The following is a 21,792-nucleotide window of genomic DNA, read 5'->3' as shown; positions in this document are numbered from 1 at the left end:
TGGTCAGTGCCACCACATGGAACATCTGTGCAGCTTGTTTACAGGTTGATTTCTTTCGACTGTTCACGGTCTCTCAAGCTGGAAGTCTGAAGAAGAAAATTGTGCAGCAGTTTCTTTGAAGCACAGAGGGGTGTTTAGACACCCCAACAAAGTTGGGGTTTATTGGCTGTTTTTATTTGTTTGGGTTTTCTGGGTGGGTTTTGGGTTTTTTTTCTGCATTTCAAATGACAGACCTATCTATTTAATACATATTAGCTAGCTGCATAACACTCCATGAAAATCATAATTGTCTATTTGCTCAGGAGAGCTGAGTGGCATAGTCAAGTTGAAGGAAGATACTTGTTTTGAAGAAGGAGAATGACAGATAAAAGACCCCTTTGGACTTGAAGTGTCTGATACTAATCAGGAATTCTACAATTCTGATGTAATATCCCATTACTATGCTCAGAGAAATGTTCACTCCTTGGCTAGTGACTTATTTTGGTTTCCTTTGGGAAGATTTGGCTTTTATGAATTTTTCCCTGGTGCAGTCAGAAAAGCAAAGAACCCAACCTAGAAATCTTGACACTGACTTAGAGATCAATCCTGGGGACTTCATACTTTTTTCTATGGCTCTCTCCTGATTAGCCTTGACATAGAGAAGTTTACACGCTCTGCCACTGTGGTGGGTTGACCCTGGCTGGATGCCAGGTGCCCAGCAAAGCCGCTCTATCACTCTTCTCCTCAGCTGGTCAGAGGAGAGAAAATATGATGAAAGGCTTGCGGGTCACGATAAGGACAGGAAGATCACTCAGAGATTACTGTTACGGGCAGAACGGACTTGACTCGGAAATTAGATTTATTCTTATTTCTCATTATTCTACTCTGGTTTTGATGGTAATAAATAAAAAACACCTACGCCCCACTCCTCCGTTCTTCTCAGGCTCAACTTCAGTCCCGAATTCTCTACCTCCTTTCGAGTGCCTCAGAGGGATGGGCAATGGGTGTTACAGTCAGTCCATCACACATTGTCCCTACCAGTCCTTCCTCCTTAGCAGGAGGACTCCTCACACTCTTACCCTGTTCCAGCGTGAGGTCCCTCCAACAGGAGAAAGTCCTCCAGAAACTCCCCCAAAATGGGTCCTTCACACAGGCAGCAGTTTTTCATGAACTGCTTCACCATGGGACCTTTCCATGAGGTGCAGTCCTTCAGGAGCAGACTGCTCCAGCATGGGTCTCCTGTGGGGTCACAAGTCCTGCCAGCAAAGCAAACCTAGTCCAGGGCAGGCTCCTTTCCACAGGCCCACAGGTGTTGCTGGGAGCCTGCTCCAGCATGGGCTTCCCACGGGGTCACAGTCTCCTTCAGGCACATCCACCTACTCCAGCATGGTGTCCTCCACAGGCTGCAGGTAGATATCTGCTCTTTCATGAGCTGCAGGGGGGACAACCTGTGCTGCCATGGTCTTCACCATGGGCTGCAGGGGAATCTCTACTTTGGTGCTTGGAGCACCTCCTCTTCCTACTTCTTCACTGACCTTGGGCTCTGCAGGGTTGTTTCTCTCACATTCTCACTCCTCACTTCTGGCTGCTGTTCTACACCAGGTGTGTTTTTCCCCTTCTTAAACATGTTATCCCAGAGGTGCTCCCGTGGTCCCTGATGGGCTCAGCCTTGGCCAGTAGTGGGTCCGTCTTGGAGCCAGCTGGCATTGGCTCTGTCGGACATGGGGGAAGCTTCTGGCATCTTCCTAGAGAAGCCACCCCTGCAGCTCCCTGCTACCAAAACTGCAATGTAAACCCAATACAGTCAAGTCAGCAGTATTGCTGCAAGTTAGCCATTCAGTTTTTAGAATTAGATTTATGCTTCTTAGTAACATCCTCACCCACCTCTCCAGGACAAAAATACCAGTATTTCTTTGTGTTCTTGTAGTTGTTTCTTAAGTTGAAACTAGTGTAACTGTTTAACACACATTATAACAAGTACGTAGTAATTGGTAAGAAGATAAATGATAAGGTATTTCCTATAGAATTGTGTATTACTTCCATAAAACACCAAAAGGAGTTCCTGATCAGCAATGGTATTTTCACTGAGCAACTATTAAGAATCATTCTTCATTACTCTCTAACTTGTACTTATTCATCTAGTGCATATATTTATATTTTGATGACTACTACTACATCTGATGCTTCTGACAAATGTGTAGCTGAGGGATAATAATTAGTACAACCAGAAAAATAGAAATGTTAAAAAGGGGGAAGATGATAAAGCAATGCCACCACTGTTAAAGAAAAGGCAACAACAAAACGGGGTCAGGGAGGTGCTCTGACAGGTTTAGGAGATTCTAGTGGAAATTGGTAGTAGATGTTCCTGCCTACAGTGATGACTATGCCTTTCCATCATAATTTGTGGGTTTTGGCCCAGGGTTTAGTTGAATTAATGTCAGAGGATTTGGTATAATCTGCTCAGTGTTTTTCTCTGGCTCCCCCAGGTGGTGCATACGAAGTAAAGCAGCATCATTTCTTCAAGGGCCTTGACTGGAATAGTCTGCTGAGGCAGAAAGCAGAATTTATTCCACAATTGGAGTCTGAAGATGACACAAGTTATTTTGACAGTAGGTGTTTGATGGTATTAAAAAAATGTGATGAATGCCTTGTTTAAATAATCACTGCCTTTGACTTTTGCTTACTGCTTTGAAAATGTCCTTTGTCAGAACCACTGGCAGCTTGCAATTTCACTGGTGGTTTGACATTTCAGCAGAAATAATCTTAAGAATAAAATTACTGTTCTGGTTAATATTAAAGCTTGGTATGCATTCTTCCTGATAATTCAAATACTTGATTTCCTTTGTCTGTAGCTCGTTCTGAGAAATATCACCATATGGAAACTGAGGAAGAAGATGATACCAATGATGAAGATTTTAATTTGGAAATAAGACAGTTCTCCTCATGTTCACACAGATTTTCAAAAGTAAGTAAAGTTGCTGTAGTGTTAATGTGTGTTGTCTACATAAACATCTTGCTACTTTTATAAAGTTTGGAAATGTTAGATATGGCAGAGATGTATAGGGCATTGTTTCTTCAAGAAATGTTACCTGAAATTGAGCAAGAATAAAATTAATACAATTCAATCAAGCATGGGAAGATTCTGTAGGAAAGTTATTTCTTGAATCTTTAAGAAGATAATAGGAAAGCATATTAATAGGTTGGTATTTTCTGTAGAAAATTCATGCTAGCATAAGAGAAAGTTTAGGGAAACTTCTGTTAAATGCTAATGCATGGTCCTTACGTTGGTTTCCTTGTTCATAATTTGCTTGTTGCTCCAGTTGTGTTCTGGGTATCTTGCAGGTGATGGCGTAATGAAGATTAAAGTGCTAGCCTATAGTAGCTATTAATTAAATTATATTAGACTGAAGGGAAATAGCAAATTAGTGGTTAGCATGTGATTTGGACAAGGAGAGATGTGGATTTGAGCGAGTGATTTGAATGCTGTGAATTGAAAGCTGACTATCTAGAGGGTAGCATTCTTGAGTAGATGAGATGAGAGCTAATTATTGCAGGGCAAGGGATGCCAGTAGGAAAAGAATGGACATGCTCACGAAATACTGAGGAGGGTAAATTGGTAGGAAATAATGGAAGGGGAACGCCTAATGAGAATGCTTTTAGTCTTAACATAGCATCTGGCAGTGATTTTCAAAAGCTTTCTAGTTAAAAACATATCTTTAACCTGCTTTAGGAATTGTCTAAAGGTATTTGGAAAGTCTGTTTGTGTCTTGTTTGTCCTGGGTTATGCTTTAAGGAATTGGTGGATTTAATGCTAGCTTTACAGTACCACATACATGTTGTATCTGTGATAGCATGGAGAAGCAGAGACAGCATTCGTGGATGTAGTTGTCTTCATTCTATATAAACTGCTTATTTTAATCTAGTGTTTCAAATCTTTCAAAATCAGATACTGGTAAATGATGCAGTATCTTTGGGGACAACTTGGACGAGAGGCAATGGGCACAAACAGAAACACAGAAAGTTCTGTCTGAAGAGAAGGAAACAGCTCTTTTTACTGTGAGGGTGATGGAGCACCGGTGCAGGTTGCCCAGAGATATTGTGAAGTCTCCATCACTGGAGGTCTTCAAAAGCCATCTGGACATGGTCCTGAGCAGACAGCTCTAGGTGGCCCTGCTTGTGCAGAGGGGTTGGACAACATCACCTGCAGAGGTCCTTTTCAACCTCATTTTGTAAACTCCTGTCCTTTTGAAAGCTCTGTACCACAGTAATAGTTTGGTTTGTTAATGTCGCTATGTTATTGCATCTCTAATTTGTGCCTCTCTGGCTGTGATTATAAGGCTGACAATTTCTGTGTGCTATTTGTCAGCTAAGCAAACAGACTTCCTATGATCAGAGTTTATTTTTTCTAAATCCTTCAGCCAAATAATTTATTCTTAACTTGAGAGTCAACTCAGATTAATTTTTCTGCTTTCCACACCTGACTGGTAGATACTAAGTATCTTAAGGTTAGGGCTTTTGTACCTTGATTGGCTATATGGTTGTGAATTAATCCAAGATGTGCATTAATCCTGTGACCTAGAGACCCCAAAGCTATGGATTTTCCTTGTACTCTCGTGGAATACAGTGAAATGGGGAGAGAGCTGATGAATTCATAATGAGAAGAGATGTTATTTGTGACCCTGTACGTGAGGAGCAAAATAGGAAGGTGTTTTAAGAACACAAACTCTTGGAAATTTAAAAAGGCTCAAGAAGTTTGAAGTTCACCTCTGAAATACATTTAGAACATGCAGAGTACAACCTGAAGTGTGCTTTCCTGCATATCTTTTCTATGAAATATGTCAGTAATGAGTTGGGTTTTTTGTGGTGGTTTTTTTTTTTGTCTGTAACAGGTTTTTAGTAGCATAGATCGAGTCGCTCAAATACAAGGTGAAGAAAAGGAAGATGCAGGAGACAAAACAAAAAGTGTAACTCTGCCTTCTGTGGAACCTTTAAGCTGGAGTTCAGAATATTCTGAAACGTAAGTAGAAGGAGGTGCTGGAATTGGTCCATATACTGCTTACCAGTTCAGTAGGCCTTCTCATCTAAATAACTGCATGAGACTGTGTTTATTTTTAATGCAGACAACAAATCTCTACATCCATCTCCTCTGACACTGAGAGTAGCAGGCAGCAACACAGTTCTGGTTTACTTCCAAAGTTGGCCATATCAGCTGAAGGAGAACAGGATGATTCCACTGGCTTAGTGGGACCACGGGAGGAACAGGAAAAGCCTGCGTGTTTGAGTGAGGAAATAGTGCAAGATGAACCTGAAGTAACCACTCCAGCAAGTACAATCAGCAGCTCCACGCTATCAGGTAATTCACAGCGGGTCTCTTGACTGATGATATTGGAAACAGTTGTGGAACTTCTTTGTTTGGCAGTAGCATTCATGGATTTAGAATTCCTGTATTTCGTAAATACTTTTTTTTAAAAAAAGCCATCCCAAGAGGGGTCTGGTTTGGGCTTAGGTTCAAACTAATAAAATGTCATGAAAATATGTATGGGAAAGTTTCAGCATTTTTTTTAAATGCCAACATTTGGTGTTGCCCCACTGACTCTGGAGGGCTGCAAAGCAAGTGGATAAAATGGTGACTTGACCATAGAGCTTTTGTAGGATCCTGCTGTGGAAAAAAGGAGTCTTAGATGCCTTGTGCACTTAAAGGACTATTTTCATACCTTCCCTCGCTGAAGTTGGGGGTCTTTTGATCATACTGCAGTCATTCCAACAGATCTGTATTGCTGTTTCCTAACACTCTATGCTGCATCATTGTGTGTTTTTAATTAAAACATCTAATGATGTACACCTTTCAGAATTAGCAGGGTTGTCTGACATCTGGAAGTCACTTCTGTCATTAGCAATCTAGGGGGGGTGTGTTGTAAACAATTCCCTGCTTAAATAATTTATTTCCTTTACGCATCCCTCTCCTGTGCATTTCAGTAGGATTCAGGGCCCTAGTATCTTCCTGGTTTCGTACTTTCAGAGGAGAGTTTTGTATAACTGTTGGAAGACCTGATACTTAACACAGCTCTAGGCTTATATCTGTTTTATGATTGTCTATATATAGGTTCCAGTTACGTTCTCTACACGTTTACCTGTCTTCAGCTTATTTCTCTCAAGTACCTCACTGAGTTTTCTCAAGATACCCCTTTCTATTGCCATACCGCTAATTTCCCTTGTAGTCCACATTTTCTTCCTCATTCCTCCTCTCTATTTCTGAGAAAATAAATTTCCTCAGGCTCATCCGACTCTACAACCATTTCTGCCTCCTTCCCATGTCTAAAACCTTGACTGTGCTGTATCCCAAGTTCTCTAAGGTGAGTGCTGCATATTGAGATACAGGACTTGCTTCAGCTTTTGTCTCGTGTTTTACTTTAGTTGGTAACTACATAAGCATTCGCTAAGTCTGAAAAAATTCTGTGAGGTTTTTTATGAACTTGTTAACCAAAGGAAAAATTCCTATCTCACAATTGCACTGTTTACCCTTCCTGACCCCCAGTTTTCCCTCAATGTGTTTATCCCTTCTTTGTACAGTTGGCAGTTTTTCAGAGCACTTAGATCAGATAAATGGAAGAAGTGAGAGTGTGGACAGTACAGATAACTCCTCAAAGCCACCTAGTGAAGTTGCATCTCATGTGGCTCGTCAACGATTAGAAAGCACAGAGAAAAAGAAGATCTCTGGAAAAGTCACAAAGTCCCTTTCTGCAAGTGCTTTGTCCCTCATGATCCCAGGAGGTAGAGATAAATCTTTTTGTTTGAAATGTTATGATTTATGCATATTTGTTGGTTTGTGACTTAAATGCAAGACTTTGGAGAGTCCAGAACGGATTCTGCGTCATACTTTTTTGTTCCTCTTGCCGTTTGCACATGTTACTAGATAGTATTATCTTGTCAGCGAGTTACAGGGGTCACATTGCAGCTGAGGGACTTTCTCTGACAGGCAAAAATATAGCTTAACGATCACTACTTTGTGTTTGATCGTATGCATACAAAGCAGGATGCAGGCTTCCATCCTTGGCCCATCCTACAGCAGGGGTGTAGCTTAAGTTTTAAGTAGCTTACTGTGTATAACACCAAGAATAGCTGTTATTTACAGCAGCACATTCAGCCTGGCTAGTTCTCTTCCATCTCCCATAATGAAAGGTGGTAAGCTGTAGAAAAGTGTCACAAAAGTAGAAATAGCATGTAGGGTCCTGCTTATACTACATTAGTTTACATGGAGTGCTCAAAATGTGAAGCCAGAAATATTGCTATAAATAAGTGGAGGTGTAACAGTATAGAGTGTTTCCAGATGAAGCATTGGTGATGGAGCTTTTCAATGGTTCAGAATCAAAGTGCAAATTTCCCAAACTTTGAGGGATTTTTTTCTAAAAGTGGGATTACATCTCAACTTTGTATACTGGCCATGTGCTGCTTTTAGACCTTAGGTGTAATATTTAAGGATCTTCTGGTCTGATGACATAACTCTGCACTTGCTCCATATGTTCAAAGGTGGCTTCAACAGTAACTGCAGCAGGTTGCTTTGCATCCTCAGGCTAGTGGAGAATTGTACAGTGTTGAAGAGTAGGTTCTGGCTCTCCTCTTAGACTTCAGCTGTCTTGGGGTTGTAAAGCACATGTGCTCCTTCATACCTTGGTGAGCAAACACTGTGCTATTGTGCATGTGTTTTGGAGACCTTAGAGAGGTGAAAGGCCCATCTGATCCCTGTTACTGCAGGAATTTCTGATTCACCTCATGTTCTCTACCCTTCTTCACCATACAGTTTAAAGAACACCATAGGCTTCCTGTGCAGTACCTGTAATTCCAGCAGCTAACCATGAACATTTTTTAATGAGATAAGTGAAGAAGAAAATGTTATGTCTCAAAGAGGAGTGTTTTGCCCCTGATTGAGGACAACTAGGTGACAATGAAATGAATACTTAGCTCTCCTGTGATGCTGTCCAAATGTGAATGATCATTCTCTCAAAATGCATGAGAGATGAAGACGATCTTATTTTTACAATAAGAAAGACAGCGACCGTGGGATTTGCCTGTCCAGGGCTGACACTGCACTAAAAACTGCAAATGGCTTGCAAACAGTCTGGGCTTGTTCCCTGTGTAGTCTCCTTCTGCCAAATAATACTTCTTGCCCAAATGTTGTGGTTTGTTGGTGTACCCCTGAAACAGTTAGCACCATGGTTATTTTTTCAGCTTGTAGAGGGCTTGTAGTGCATGCTAATTATTGAGGTTAGCTGTTACAGGAGCATGATATACACACAGGTAATTACACAGCCAAGTAACACTTGAGTTATTCATCGGTTTGTATTCTAGTAGTTCTTTGTACAGTTGGCAGTTTTTCAGAGCACTTAGATAAATGGAGGAAGTGAGAGTGTGGACAGTACAGATAACTCCTCAAAGCCACCCAGTGAAGTTGTTCAAGCAAGAATCACTAAGTTTAGAGACTATATAGACTGAGTTCCTGTGCTCATTAAGCTATGGTTTTCTTTCAGTTTAATCTCAGCATCATTCTATAAAATCCAACTTTAGCTTTGCCTACACTTAAAAATGATGACATTATATCTATATCAACCAAAATCATCTTTGTTAGCTGTACCTAATGCTGTACGGAATACCTAACTTACTCATGTTTATCCATAAAATAAACTACAGCAAGAGATGGCCAGTGTTTCTGACCTGAGTCATGTCCCATAGCTCTCAGCTACATGTCCCACACACAGCAGAAAGCAGAGGGCACAGAGGGCGGGGGGTCTGGGTATGGTTCAAAGCCGGAGGGTGACAGTGACAGCCCCTTCAGGGCCTGGCTGTTCTGTGGGATTTCAGCATTAACACAGTGATACCAATCTTGGCAAGCCTCTGGTGACTCAAATCGAGGGAGTAGCGCCTCTGCTGTCAAAGTATATCTGCCCTGGCATGATGTGGCTTGACACGGGCACCAAAATTGGAATCTTTCTAGGCTGCATTCCTTTGCACAGCTGTCACCCTGTTACGAGTCACCAAAGTGTGCTTTATGCTGCTGCAATTGTGTTTACATTTGCACAAGCATGAGCACGTAGCACTTTCAAAACAATGAAATAAAATGGAGCATTAATTGATATTATTGTTGCAAGAAATTCTTGTGGTCTTACATGATGTACAAAGCCTCCATTTCTACATTCTGCTACAAGCATTGGGTTACTGTCCTATGTATCAGCTAGATATTGTGGTTTAATTACAGTAGTCTTTATCTGTATCTATACATAACCGAAACAAAAAACCAACCAGGGCTTTATTTAACACTGCTGGATAATTTGGGGAATGGTTTTGGGTGTACCCACAATAATGTCTGCTGCTGAACTCTTGATTTTCTTTTCATGAGTGGTTGTTAGGAAGAGGCTGAGAATTGTTCTTTCAAAGTTAGATAGATAGATAGATAGATACACAATGAGTGTGTTTCATATCTAAAAGGAAAAAGCAGCCTACATCTAACAAGTTAACCTTTGGATTAAAAAACACAGTTTATGCTACAGGGAAGGAAATCTAGTTTTAGGATCTGGTTTTTTGTTAAAGTTCTCGTTCATTAAGATATGATTAAGGAGGTGACAGTTTTTATGCAAAGACAACGATGTATTTTGACACAGATGTGTCATAAAACTGAGCAAATTCCCTGTTCTATGTCTGTATTTGTGTGTGTTCAGAACGTACTCTAATGGTCAGCTTTATTTTTTCCAGATGTATTTGGTGTTTCTCCTTTGGGAAGTCCTAGGTCTCCTCATTCCCTATCATCTGATCCTTCATCCTCCCGAGATTCATCCCCGAGCCGTGATTCATCAATTGCTCCTGCAAGTTCTCATCAGCCTATAGTAATTCACAGTTCAGGAAAAAAGTATGGCTTCACCATCCGAGCAATCAGGGTTTACGTAGGTGACAGCGATATCTACACTGTGCACCATATTGTTTGGGTAAGAAGTACCTTTTTTTGCTTACATACAGCCACAGAAAACTGTAGTAATGTATTTGCTTTTGATTTTTGTACCTATGGTATCTGTTGCTTGACAGTTACTGTGTAAATCATGACGTTGTGCCAAAGCATTTTCTTAAAATGAAATTCATGCCTGTACACGAGACCTATGTTGGCTGTAGGGACGACACAAGCCACCTTTGGCAGAAGTGGTACCTGCATATGATGTTGACCTTCTGGATGGGTTACTTTCACTTTTGGCAAGTTTGGCAAATGTGAACAGTCACAGTTCAGAGTACTGTGGCTTAGAAAACCAAAGGGTTGGTGCAGCCCCTCTTTGAGGGCAGGATCTGCAAAACTAGGAGATTGTAAACAGAAATTGATTAAATACACACGGAATTTAAACTGCATCGATTAAGGGATTTGTGAAAGTCAACAGTATTTTAATAGACACAAGTAGGCTGATTTGAAGCACTGACTTTTTGTAGAAATGTGCAAATAATTTGGAATTGCTAATACCTTTGAGGATTTTATGGCACAGGAACAACACTGACTGTCTTGAATAAATCATGTATTTTTCATCCTCTGTTCACTACTTGTTTGAACGAAGTGGGAGACAAGCTAAAGGAAAAGACAGCAGTTCTTGCATTTCACTGGTGATCAACCTCCTTAATTGTAAAATAAATATGTTTTTGAAAATATATTTATATTTATTTTATCATTGAGGTAGATAACAAATTATATATAAATATTGTGTGTATAAACGAAAGTATTTCAACTACCTTGTAATACATTTTTCAAAATCATTTTATGTATATCAAAAGCTTTGACGTTTTCTAAAGTGCTTTGTTTTAAATATGTATTGTAGGTTTTGAAGTAACAATGCTACCTATGTGGTAGTGTATTACTCATTTTTCATTCATGTTGTTTACCTCTCAGACCTGTTAATCCACCAAGAACATTGAATCTGGAGAATCGGGTGCATTTGATTAATAGTGGAATAAATATAATTTAAAAATTGATTTCTTGCCACTGGTGTAGCATCACATCAGTGAAAGGAAGGGAAGAAAATGGTACATTGCAGTAAAAGTGAAACCTTGGCTTTTTTTCAAAATACTATAGGTTTGTTGGGGTTTTTAGCTCTGTAAGTGCTGTAGGCTTCAGTAGTGGCTGCATGACTTAAAATTCTTCAAAAGCTCATTTTAAAATATAAAAAATTACTTAAGCCACCTTCAAAATAATTTGCAATTCAGTTTGTTTTGGTCCTTGAGCACCTTTGTGCTGCACTGTTCCCTCTAATGGTCAGCCTGGTGAATTTGAACCAAATTAAAACAATCCCTAATGATATGGTGGAGTTAATTTTTATCATGATTAGGGCACTGCATGTGACTACAGCCTTAATTACATCAGTATTTATCAGTGTCAGATGCTAAAAATCAGTTCTGAAATTTGCCATGGGGAGTGAATCACCCCTTTACCATGCATGAAAACTGCCCTGCTATCCAGAGCTTACTTAACGCCAGCGGCAATGGGCAGTGTTTTAGTGCACTTTGAAACCATTCCAGGCCCCATGTAAGTATAAAGTTTAAGTAGTTACTGGTGAAATGGCTGATGTGATTTTTCTTCTTCCTTGATATAACTTAATATCTGTAAGTTTTCTTCATTGTTAACTGGTTTTATATAAACAGTTCATTAAACAAAGCCTACTCTTGAAAATATGAAGGTTAAACAAGAGTCTATTTTGTGTATGTTCTCTTTGCCTCTGATTTCCAGAATGTGGAAGAAGGAGGTGCAGCTTACCAAGCAGGTTTAAAAGCTGGAGACCTAATTACTCATATCAACGGAGAGCCAGTGCATGGTCTTGTTCATACAGAAGTCATTGAGTTGTTGTTAAAGGTAACTCTTGGACAACTGGAATACAAAAGTGCTTGCTGCTTTCACCAAGGATTGAGGGGTTATGTTTGTTTCCTTCAGAGATTAGTTATCTGATTTTGTGGTTGTTCAGGTACACACTCTAAGCTGCTATTGCACAGATCTGGAGAAAGGTCAATGACTTATATATCCTGCTATGATTTTAGTTTCTCTGCAATGAACTGGCGCTGCTGCTGAGATAGCTGAAGTACATTTGGGGCACTGACACAGGGATGTCTCTGTCTCTCAAAAAATTGGACTTCTTCAAGCACTTTCTTGAATTCCCTGATCTTCACCAAGTCATTCAGGGTTTCGATGATGATGCTATTTCTCATTTTCTCTTTTTGAAGTGAAATCAATGAGGAAAATTGGAAACGAAGAACATGAAATATTTTCTTGCTACTGTACAGGAACTTGCCTTTGATAATCTTAAGGCTCAAAATGTTTTTGTCTCATACATAGGCAGGCATGTCCCACAGAGCTTCCTTGCTTAATGAAGTTCTGATTCTGCAGTTGGATTTTTATTAATAATCTGTCACATTTTTCTTCTGCGGAGTTTTCTGAAGTCCATCCTATTAGAAAATTATAGTTTTTCCTTAAAAAGAAAAAGCCCTAAGTTTTTCTAATGAACCGTAGTGTCTTAGCTTAGCTTTTCACTGTAGCTCATCATATTGCAGTTTTTAATGTAATCTTTTCAGCCCAGATTTATGTAAGTCAGAATTATTTTAGACAGCTGTGTACTTATTTCCTATATTATTAAAAAATTATGGTGTTACATGCAGAGCTTTGCCTGTTGAAGGAAGTAGTCATTTATGAAAGAAGATTGGAAATCAGTGAAGTAATGGGGAAATGTAAGGAGCTGGGCAAAGATGCAAAATACACTTTTCCTTACGTCTTTATTTTCCTCCTCTGAAGCTCGGAGGAACTTTGAGGTTTCCAATTTTGCAAGAAATGTGTAAAACAAAACTCTGTATTTTGAGGCAGTTGGGTCTGCTGTTGTTTTGTGTCAGATACAAAAAAATAGAAACATGACAACCCTGCACAGTACTTATAAGAGTCAACTCAAAACAAGAGACTGTTGTTAATCCAAGTGCACTATATCATAAATTAATTAGGGCTATTGGAATTCCTTTGAAAAGAAGTTTGTTGTAGTGGTGTACAGTGCTGGGCAGGAGCTATGGATTTTTAAAACATAATGTAGATATTTCCAGTTTGTTTTATTTATTGCATCCTCTGTTCATGCAAATGGTCATAAAAAGCTTAATTATATTTGTTACCTCTTTTGAACAAGATAAGAGGATTGTTTGGGATTGGTAATAAAGATTAAGTTTTCTCCTCCATTTAATTATTGTAACAGTCAGTATCCTGAGACATGAATGGCTAGCGAAGAGACCACTGTGAAGTGACAGCTGTTCTTTGTGGGAAAATCTTATGTTTCTGTAGAAGCTTTCATCTTGAAAACTGCAGTCTTGGTCAATCTTTGGTTTCCTCCTGTCTAGCTACAATTACGGAAATTTCTCCTTGTCCTGCTGCTGGAATGGAGGAAGTTCAGGAAATTTGGCAGAATTTTCCCATCATCATTTATCTGACATAAATTAGCCTGGCAATGTCTGCACAGGGCTTCTTACACTGCCAGCGCTTACTCCAGTGCTGGAGTTCTGTCTCATTGCATTCACATTTGTGGTGTAGCTTCAATTTAAGGCAAGGTCATCTTCTTTTACTAACGCCTAAAGGTTCATCCTTCATTTTGGCAGAGTGGCAACAAAGTCTCGGTAATGACAACCCCTTTTGAGAACACTTCCATCAAGACAGGACCTGCCAGGCGAAACAGCTATAAGAGCCAAATGGTCAGGCGCAGTAAGAAAACCAAGAAGAAAGAGACTTTAGAGAGGTGAGTAATCCTTTTGTTTCATGGCAAATAAGTTTCCTTTTATGCATGTATACATAACTATTAATTTAAAACATGAAGTTAATACAGTTCTCTCTCTTGTCGTCTTCATACTTTTACCACCTCCTATGCGATCCTGTGGTTGTAACATGTCCTTCCAATCCTGTTCGGTCCAAACTAGATCTGTTAAAAGAACCCCTAAAAATTTTGCATGACACACATATAGATATGGGGAAGAAAGGGAGTAACTGAGGTTGCATCTTAATTTCGTTTATCTCTTTGTATTTGATTAATTAAACTTTCTGTTGCTAAGTTCATGGGCATTTTTTATTTGATGATAAGTTCATGTGTATTTTGTAAATACATCATGAGTACATTATAGATATTCCTTCAGTTTTGGTGGGCTTTTAAATTAAGAAAACAAAGATTTATACTCACAAGGAGATAACCGTTCTTCTGAAATACAGTAGTAAATTCTAGTAGAAATAGATTTAGTTACAATATCTATCCCACCTACAAGCAAATCAAGATATTTTCTAAACTTCATGCTCTGCAGTGCGGTTTGCCTTCACGTGAACATCGATTTAATATTTGCTTTTCTGAGAGTAACGGGAGAGGGAAGCAATGTCAGCTTGCAAGGGTTTTGCCTTTCGTAACAGTATCTTCTGTGTATCTTAACTTCTGATTAATGCTGTGCTCTTCTCATGCTAGGAGAAGATCTCTCTTTAAAAAGCTGGCCAAGCAACCCTCTCCTCTACTTCACACCAGCAGAAGCTTCTCCTGCCTGAACCGATCACTTTCATCTGGGGAAAGCTTGCCTGGGTCTCCAACCCATAGCTTGTCTCCTAGATCACCTACCCCAAGCTACCGCTCTACTCCTGATTTTCCATCTGGTGAGTGTGAGGGAGGGCAGAGGAAAAGAACTTGAAGTGTATTCTGATTCTTGTGAGCCCCCCAGATCTGTTACACTCTGCTAAGAGTAGTCAGCTCTGCCAAGCATAACCGTTGAACGCCTGGTTTATGTCTGGAAAAAGGGAAAAAGATTCCTGATGCAAAATCAAAGGTGTTTTCATGAGACAGAGGTACCTAAAAGGGAACTGTCTGCTATGTTTGTTCAAGAGTTTAAATCCAAGTCCAATGGCTGTAAGTTGAGTAAAAATCCAAGTTTGGAGTAAGAGATAGAATCTTGCCTAGGAGAGGCTGATAGATAAGAGAATGAAACTGAGGAAAAAGTTGCTACGTGATGGAACTAGCTTGGTCCTCATGAATGCAGATCTATTGCTGAAAAGATTGGCTGGGTACTGAAATACGCATCTTTCTGGCTTCTAAAAGCCTGCCCCATATTCTTGTTTTACTTCTGTCATGATTTTAGTGTGTACTAAAAATGACTGTTGTTGTACAGTCCCTTGGCAAAAGTATATTGTTTGGAAAGCCTTGATCATTGCTTTGAAGTGGCAGAAACCATTAGCTATTCTATTTAAATAGAAGGAAGTGATAAAGAGGATGAAGGAACAGAGGGCAAAGGGGAGAAATAGCTACATAATTGGAAGGTAGAGTGGCTTGCAGCCCAGTCACTCAAAACCTCCAAGTTTGGAACATTGTGGCAGCAGACTGCATGTAGGTATTTTGGACTGGTGAAAATTCTGTTTCTCAGTGAACGTTTAGACAAGATTTTTTAAATCTTGCTAATCTTATGTATGTATGTTTGGTCTTTTTGTAGGTACTAACTCTTCACAGAGTAGCTCGCCTAGTTCAAGTGCTCCCAATTCTCCAGCTGGTTCAGGACACATAAGACCCAGCACTCTTCATGGCTTGGGTCCAAAGCTTGGTGGGCAAAGATACAGATCGGGAAGACGCAAATCAGCTGGCAGCATTCCTCTTTCTCCTCTTGCACGGACACCTTCTCCAACACCCCAGCCGACATCCCCTCAGCGATCTCCATCACCATTGCTAGGACATTCAATTGGAAATACAAAAATAGCTCAATCTTTTCCTAGCAAAATGCACTCCCCTCCAACTATTGTAAGGCATATTGTTAGGCCAAAGAGTGCAGAGCCACCAAGATCTCCACTGTTAAAGAGAGTCCAGTCTGAAGAGAAACTTGCACCATCATATGGCAATGATAAGAAACACTTGTGTTCACGAAAACACAGTCTGGAAGTGACCCAGGAAGAAGTGAATAGGGAGTTGTCACAAAGGGAATTAACTCTTCAGAGCTTGGAGGAGAATGTATGTGATGTGCCATCACTCACACGAGTTAGGCCTGCAGAGCAGGGCTGCTTGAAACGACCTATCTCCCGAAAATTAGGTAGGCAAGAATCCATTGATGAGCTAGACAGAGAGAAGCTGAAGGTGAAGATAGTTATGAAAAAGCAAGATTTTGCTGAAAAAGCAAATGCTGCTATACATGAACCTAGCAGTGAAACAGAAAGTCCCAATACCTTAAGATTGGAAGAAAGAGATAAAAAAGCATTCCAGAAGGTGTTAGAAAGATCAAATCAGTTTGAAACAAAAATCGTTGCTTTGGAGACCCAGTCAGCTGGTGGCATACTCAAAGACACCCTTCAAAAGAATGCAAACTTGAGATCAAATGATGGTGTTGCTTTAGATGCACAGATGTTGTGTCATGGACCTCCGCTTAATGAACTTAGTCAGAGTTCTTATGACTTCAAAAGAATTTCCCCTCCATGTACACTACAAGATGTGCTACCTCAGTCCTCTGACAGGATGCCAAATGGAAAGGGAGAAAACACAGATAAAAATGTACCAACAAAAGAATTTGTCAAATTCGAAAGATTAGATGGTAAACTTGCAAATATTGATTATCTTAGAAAGAAAATGTCCATTGAAGAAAAAGATGACAGTGTCTCTCCAGTGCTAAAACCGAAACTGACGTCAAGTGTTCATGAATGCCTTCAACTTAACACAGGCAGACCCATAAACATACAGCAGGACTGCACTGCAGTTGCTGATGGTCGAGCATTTATTGGCAGTGCACATGGTGCGCAGATTAACTCGGTTTCTTTTGTTCCTCTCAAGACCTTGAATGGTCGAGCAGACATGAGCATGGAAAAGTCAGCTCTTGCTTCTACTGAGGCTACTGTCAGAAAAAGTCCATCAGAATATAAGCTTGATGGGAGGTCTGTTTCATGTCTGAAGCCAATAGAAGGCACACTAGACATTGCCTTACTTTCTGGGCCACAGGCTTCGAAGACTGAACTGCCTTTTAGCGTGCTGCCAGAAGGACAGAGCAGCAGCAGTGATGGGGCATCTCCTAAACCCCCAGCACCTCAAGGGAGTGGTGCGAAGGCAGAACTGGCCTGTCAGAAAGAGCAGTTGTTAAGCTATTCAAAATCTGGCAAAGTCAATGTAGCAGAGCCTCAGGTTCTGCAAACAAGGAAGAGCTCTCCAAATCCACTAGTCACCACTGTGGCTGCAGAAGTAGTGACAGAGAAAAAGGTTTCTAGTCCAGCTACTAAAGGCAATATCTCTGTTACGGAAGCTGTTCAAAAGACAGACACCTCCCCTTCAAAACAGAAGGACATTTCAATGGAGTCAAAGTCTTATGTTATTGAAAGTCAGAGTGCTAAAGCTACTCAAACATACTCCAAACTTTCTGCTGTCCAAAGCACTCCAGAAAAAGCTGTAGGAAAAGAGAAGCAAGTACAGAAGGAGTTGCCTGCCAAACAGCCAGTAGCCCAGAGAAGTTGTGAGCCTATCTCTGCAAAGGTGGAGGTCATCAGAGAGTCACCTCTGAAGGTGTCTGTCTCGGATGTCCTGATAACAAGCTATTCCAAAAGCAATGAAAAAAATTGCGCTGATTTTGCCATTCCATCTCAAATGCAAGGAAAAATGCAGACAACTGGCTCTGAGGTGCAGCTTAAGGATAACAGAGAATCACTGAAACAGATAGGTAAAGATGACAGCAGTCCTGCTAGTAGTTTTGTGGAAAGGGACAAAACAAAGCAAAAAGTTCTCAGTGAGTCTAAAGTTATTGTAGAGTCAAAGAGTGAAGCTCTTCCATCCAAATGGCCCATCCAACCCTCAATAGATTGTGATTCTAAAAATGAGAAGACTGCACCAGTTTCCTCTGTGCAGAAGGATGATGCCAAAGATTCAGGAAAAAAAGATCAGAAACAGCTCACTGACATAAAGCTTCAAACTACTGTGAGGGAGCAGTCCAGCCAAGTTCCTCAGCAGCAACTTAACACTTCAAGCTCCCCTGCTGTGAGAGACGCTGTAAGCAGAAACTGTGCTCTAGATTTTCATGTAGGTGTTCAAGAACAGGTGAAGGCTGCTGCCACCTATGTGGAAAGCAGCAGTAATAAACACAAGCCAGTCTCTGATACGAGTTCCTCTAAGTCCTTGGATAAACAGACATTGTCACAGAAACCATGCACTCCAGCCATAAAAGAAAAAGAAACTATTATTCAGGTGTCCACAAGCTCCCGGAAAGATGGGAAACATGCCAGTAAAAATGTGCTAGATCCCCTTTCTTCTGTTTCAGGCTCTTTGAGAAAAATGAGCAATGACCATGTGCAGGCAGAAAGGAGTTTGGAGCATGGCTCAGTAGCCACCCTACAAATGAGCAGCATCACTCCTGACACCAAACCCAAATCCTCTGCTGTTGGCCCGGCACCAGCAGGCCCAGAGAGTTCTAAGCAGATCCAGAGGCAAGAATCAGCAGGCTTGGGGGAATCTGCTGATCAAAAGCAACTTCACCTCAGTGAAAAACAAACCATGTCTCCAAAGTTTTCCACTGTGAAAGACTGTCTCTTGCTGAGCAAACAGGCAGACAGAAGTCCTAGTAACCAGATGATCCCTGCAGACAAAAGACCTGAAGGAAAAACATGCACTGATGCACTTTATGTTCAGCTTGATAGTGGGAAAGTAGAGCCTTCCCTTTGCCTCGCAAACTGTGACACCAGAGGGAGAGGAGCAGAAAAAGTGACCACAAGTAGCAAAAGCTCTCAAGATTCGAAAGGGAAAGGTCAGGTTAATCAAAAACAGCCAGAGGATGCAAACAAGCAGATTGTAATAAAACCTTTGTTGTCTGCCAGTGGGCAGAGCTCTTGTCATGTGGCTGCAGCACCAGGAAAGCCACTGACTTGTTTGGCCAATTTCTCTGAATGTAGACAAGAAGTATCTGTTTTGTCTTCAGCAAAGAGTGATGCATCTTCAGAAAAGGTTAAAGCAGGCTCATCTGAGCTTCCTGCAACCTGCAAGGAACTAAAGAAAAGCACCTCTTCCGCGGGGAGCGGTAGGGCAGAAATGACTAAAAGTGTTTCACTGATGGCCTTGCACAGTGCTACTGTTGTAGTAGAAGCCCACCATCCTACTTCAAACCTTGGGGGGAAACCTGGAAATCAAGAAAAGTCTTTTTGTGTTAACACTGTGGATGTAAAGGGAAAAGACGCCGTTCGGGCTCAGCAGTCTACTTCAAGAAAACAGAATGTAGGTAAAGATTTATCCAGGTCAGCAACCACACCTGACCGCCCTAACGCACTTTCTACTGACAAAGACGTGGCACGGCAGCGGCGAGGAAAAGAAGCTTCGCGGAGCAGTCCTCACAAAAAATCCTGTTAACTGTAAGACCTGGCAGGTGTGAATTCATGACTTGCTAAAACAATGTCAATATATTGGACTGCCTTTAAACCAGCACTGTGTCGTGTCTTTGTGCAGCAAAGCTTTCATGTCACTGAAGGGGATATGTAAAGAGAGGACCTTTTTTCAAAATGCCTTTCCAATTGTTAACCGGTAAAACTGTTACCATATAGTATTTGTATTAAAATACCTTTACAGCTATTGAAGAAAAGATTTCCTCTGTAAATACCTAGCTATGTGTTTGGGGATTGAATGTAGCATATATACTTTGCTGCTGATTGCATTGTTTACTCTCCCCTTTTTTAAGGTAGTTGCTTTGCCACTTATTTGCCATACTCAAATATGAAATGGAATTATTAAAACTGAGACCTGGCATGGACATGTACAAGCATTGGTCTGACTGGAAGACAAAAACAGGCCACATTTTTACTTACTAAAAATCCTAGCTAGAGGTTAAAAAAACACTAGTACAGAATAAATAGGGTGACTTATTGTGACTTTTTACATGTGTTTTTAATAATCCGATTTTGATAGTACTGTACCTGGCTGACTGCTTCACCAGATCTAACACAAGACCTGACTGCATCTCCCTACCACACAAAGCTTGTCTCTTAGAATAGGTATTGTTAAAGCTACGGGAGGACCGCTTGGTTATGAGGGCGTTCCAGAAAGAGTTGTGTTCTCTGGTAAAATGGTAGTTCTTGTCTTGTCTGTTGGGAGTGTGTTCTGTGACCTTCACCTCAGACAAGGCCGAGACTGAAGCACATGCCATGTGTTTAGTTATTGCTCTAATCTTCTCTTGAGTTCCTTGAGCTTTTTGAAATTCAGGCCCTTACAGTGTGAGGCACAAGTATAAGCACATGACTTGCAGTACTACTATGTTCATCCCTGTTTTGTAATACATTTAGAAGAGACATATTATCATGGCGTATAGGCCTGCACAATTAGCTTCATACAGCTTTCATAGCTTTTTTTCTATTATATGACAAGGTAAAAAGAAAAAAAAGCAGTTCAGTATCGTATCTTAAAAAAAGTTCAGGACATCTGATACATTTTAATACTTAGCTGGGGCCTTATGTTGTAGACTTGCTGTTTTTAGCAAGTAATTCTGGGTTTTACATTCATTTCTAAATGCATTGAGTAGCTCCATACATTTCATAACATAATCTTTTTATTTGTATGCAAAAAAAAAGAAAATACTGTACGAAAGAAGCATTTTGTAACAAAAAAAACTGTTGGAGCTATTTGGTGCTAGAATGTGACCGTTGTTTTTACTTTTGCTAAGCCTTCTGTTGTTTTTACTTTTGCTAAGCCTTCTGTTGTTTTTACTTTTGCTAAGCCTTATTTAAATTTTGTATACTGTGGAACATGTAGACTTTGATCATTTTAATGTGGAGGTATTTAGTTTGTTTTGAAGGCTGAAAGGAAAAATTTGAAACTTGTACAGAAGTACTACAAAATCCCTTGCAGATGTGCAGTGTTTTAATGTTGGGGATCAATAAAATGGTAGGTTTGCTTATTTCTGTTACATGTGCCCACAGCAGAGCTAGGCCCCTACCTGTTCTGTCAGGGCTTACAGATTCTCTTTCTGTCTCCAAAGCTAGAAAGTTGTCCCTGAAAGCACAGTGTAATCTTGACTTGGAGGTTTGTACGAAAACTGACAGTGTGCAGAATTTGTTTGCCTCTGGTGAAAACTCTATTATACTGATTAGCTGAGTTGGATTACAGCAAACCTGTCATGGGAAGATAATATCACAAGTCCTTCTGATTTTTCATGTGGCACTAGAACATTCATACTGCCTTTGATGCATTCACAGAAGAGCTAGTGAGCAATGGATAATATTTTTTTAGCGGTTTTAAAGATAAAATGGTCTCAACATTTACAGTTCATCTGTGCTTTGGCAGTTACTACAAATGAATGCTAATGCACTTCAAAATAACATTTCTGTCTGGGAGGTATTTCCTAGTTTAGTCTTCTGCATTTTTTCAACTATCTTCTTGTTTCCTTTAAAGCACATCTAGCTGTTTGTTTACAGTATGACTTTATGTATATTTTGTATAGTTCATTATCACTTCGGATAAACTTGTTGCATTTTGGAAGTGTAGCAGTGTTTAGGCTTGCGTTTATGTAGTACCTGTTTGTTGTTTACCTTATCAGTGAGCTGGTAGAGGTCCTCCTACTTGTGTGCCACTTTGTCAGTCTTTCTGTGATAGTAGCTCTGATGTGTTCTTTTGTAGACTTCCTGCTGTAGATTCCTCAGCTTAAAAAAACACAAAACAAAAAAAAACATTGTTAGGGTCTGTGCAATAAAGTGTTTGCAGTCTTATTTTCTCTAAGAAACTCCTTATGGATGTCATAATTGTTGTATATTGAACATGATTATTTATACTTATGCAGTTGCATAACATTGAAATAAAAATCGAGCATGAAACTCTA

The 21,792-nt window shown here is 40.2% G+C and overlaps 1 protein-coding gene across 4 annotated transcripts in view; it reads left to right on the top strand.

The window, feature by feature from the left end:
• MAST4 (microtubule associated serine/threonine kinase family member 4) overlaps positions 1-21,792 on the top strand; it is a 309,587-nt gene extending 287,795 nt beyond the window's left edge. For all 4 annotated transcript variants that reach the window (XM_075078836.1, XM_075078837.1, XM_075078840.1 and 1 more), the window contains 10 exons: positions 2,466-2,588; positions 2,832-2,944; positions 4,869-4,996; positions 5,100-5,332; positions 6,550-6,750; positions 9,724-9,953; positions 11,726-11,848; positions 13,618-13,754; positions 14,463-14,644; positions 15,472-21,792. In XM_075078836.1, the coding sequence (XP_074934937.1) occupies positions 2,466-2,588; positions 2,832-2,944; positions 4,869-4,996; positions 5,100-5,332; positions 6,550-6,750; positions 9,724-9,953; positions 11,726-11,848; positions 13,618-13,754; positions 14,463-14,644; positions 15,472-19,337 (5,336 nt within the window). In that variant the 3' untranslated portion in view covers positions 19,338-21,792. The remainder of the gene's footprint in view (positions 1-2,465; positions 2,589-2,831; positions 2,945-4,868; positions 4,997-5,099; positions 5,333-6,549; positions 6,751-9,723; positions 9,954-11,725; positions 11,849-13,617; positions 13,755-14,462; positions 14,645-15,471) is intronic.

Source organism: Phalacrocorax aristotelis, chromosome Z (assembly GCF_949628215.1).
Source record: "Phalacrocorax aristotelis chromosome Z, bGulAri2.1, whole genome shotgun sequence".
Lineage (NCBI taxonomy): Eukaryota > Metazoa > Chordata > Aves > Suliformes > Phalacrocoracidae > Phalacrocorax > Phalacrocorax aristotelis.
Note: the sequence above shows the minus strand (reverse complement) of the source record. Positions and strands in the feature narration are given on the sequence as shown.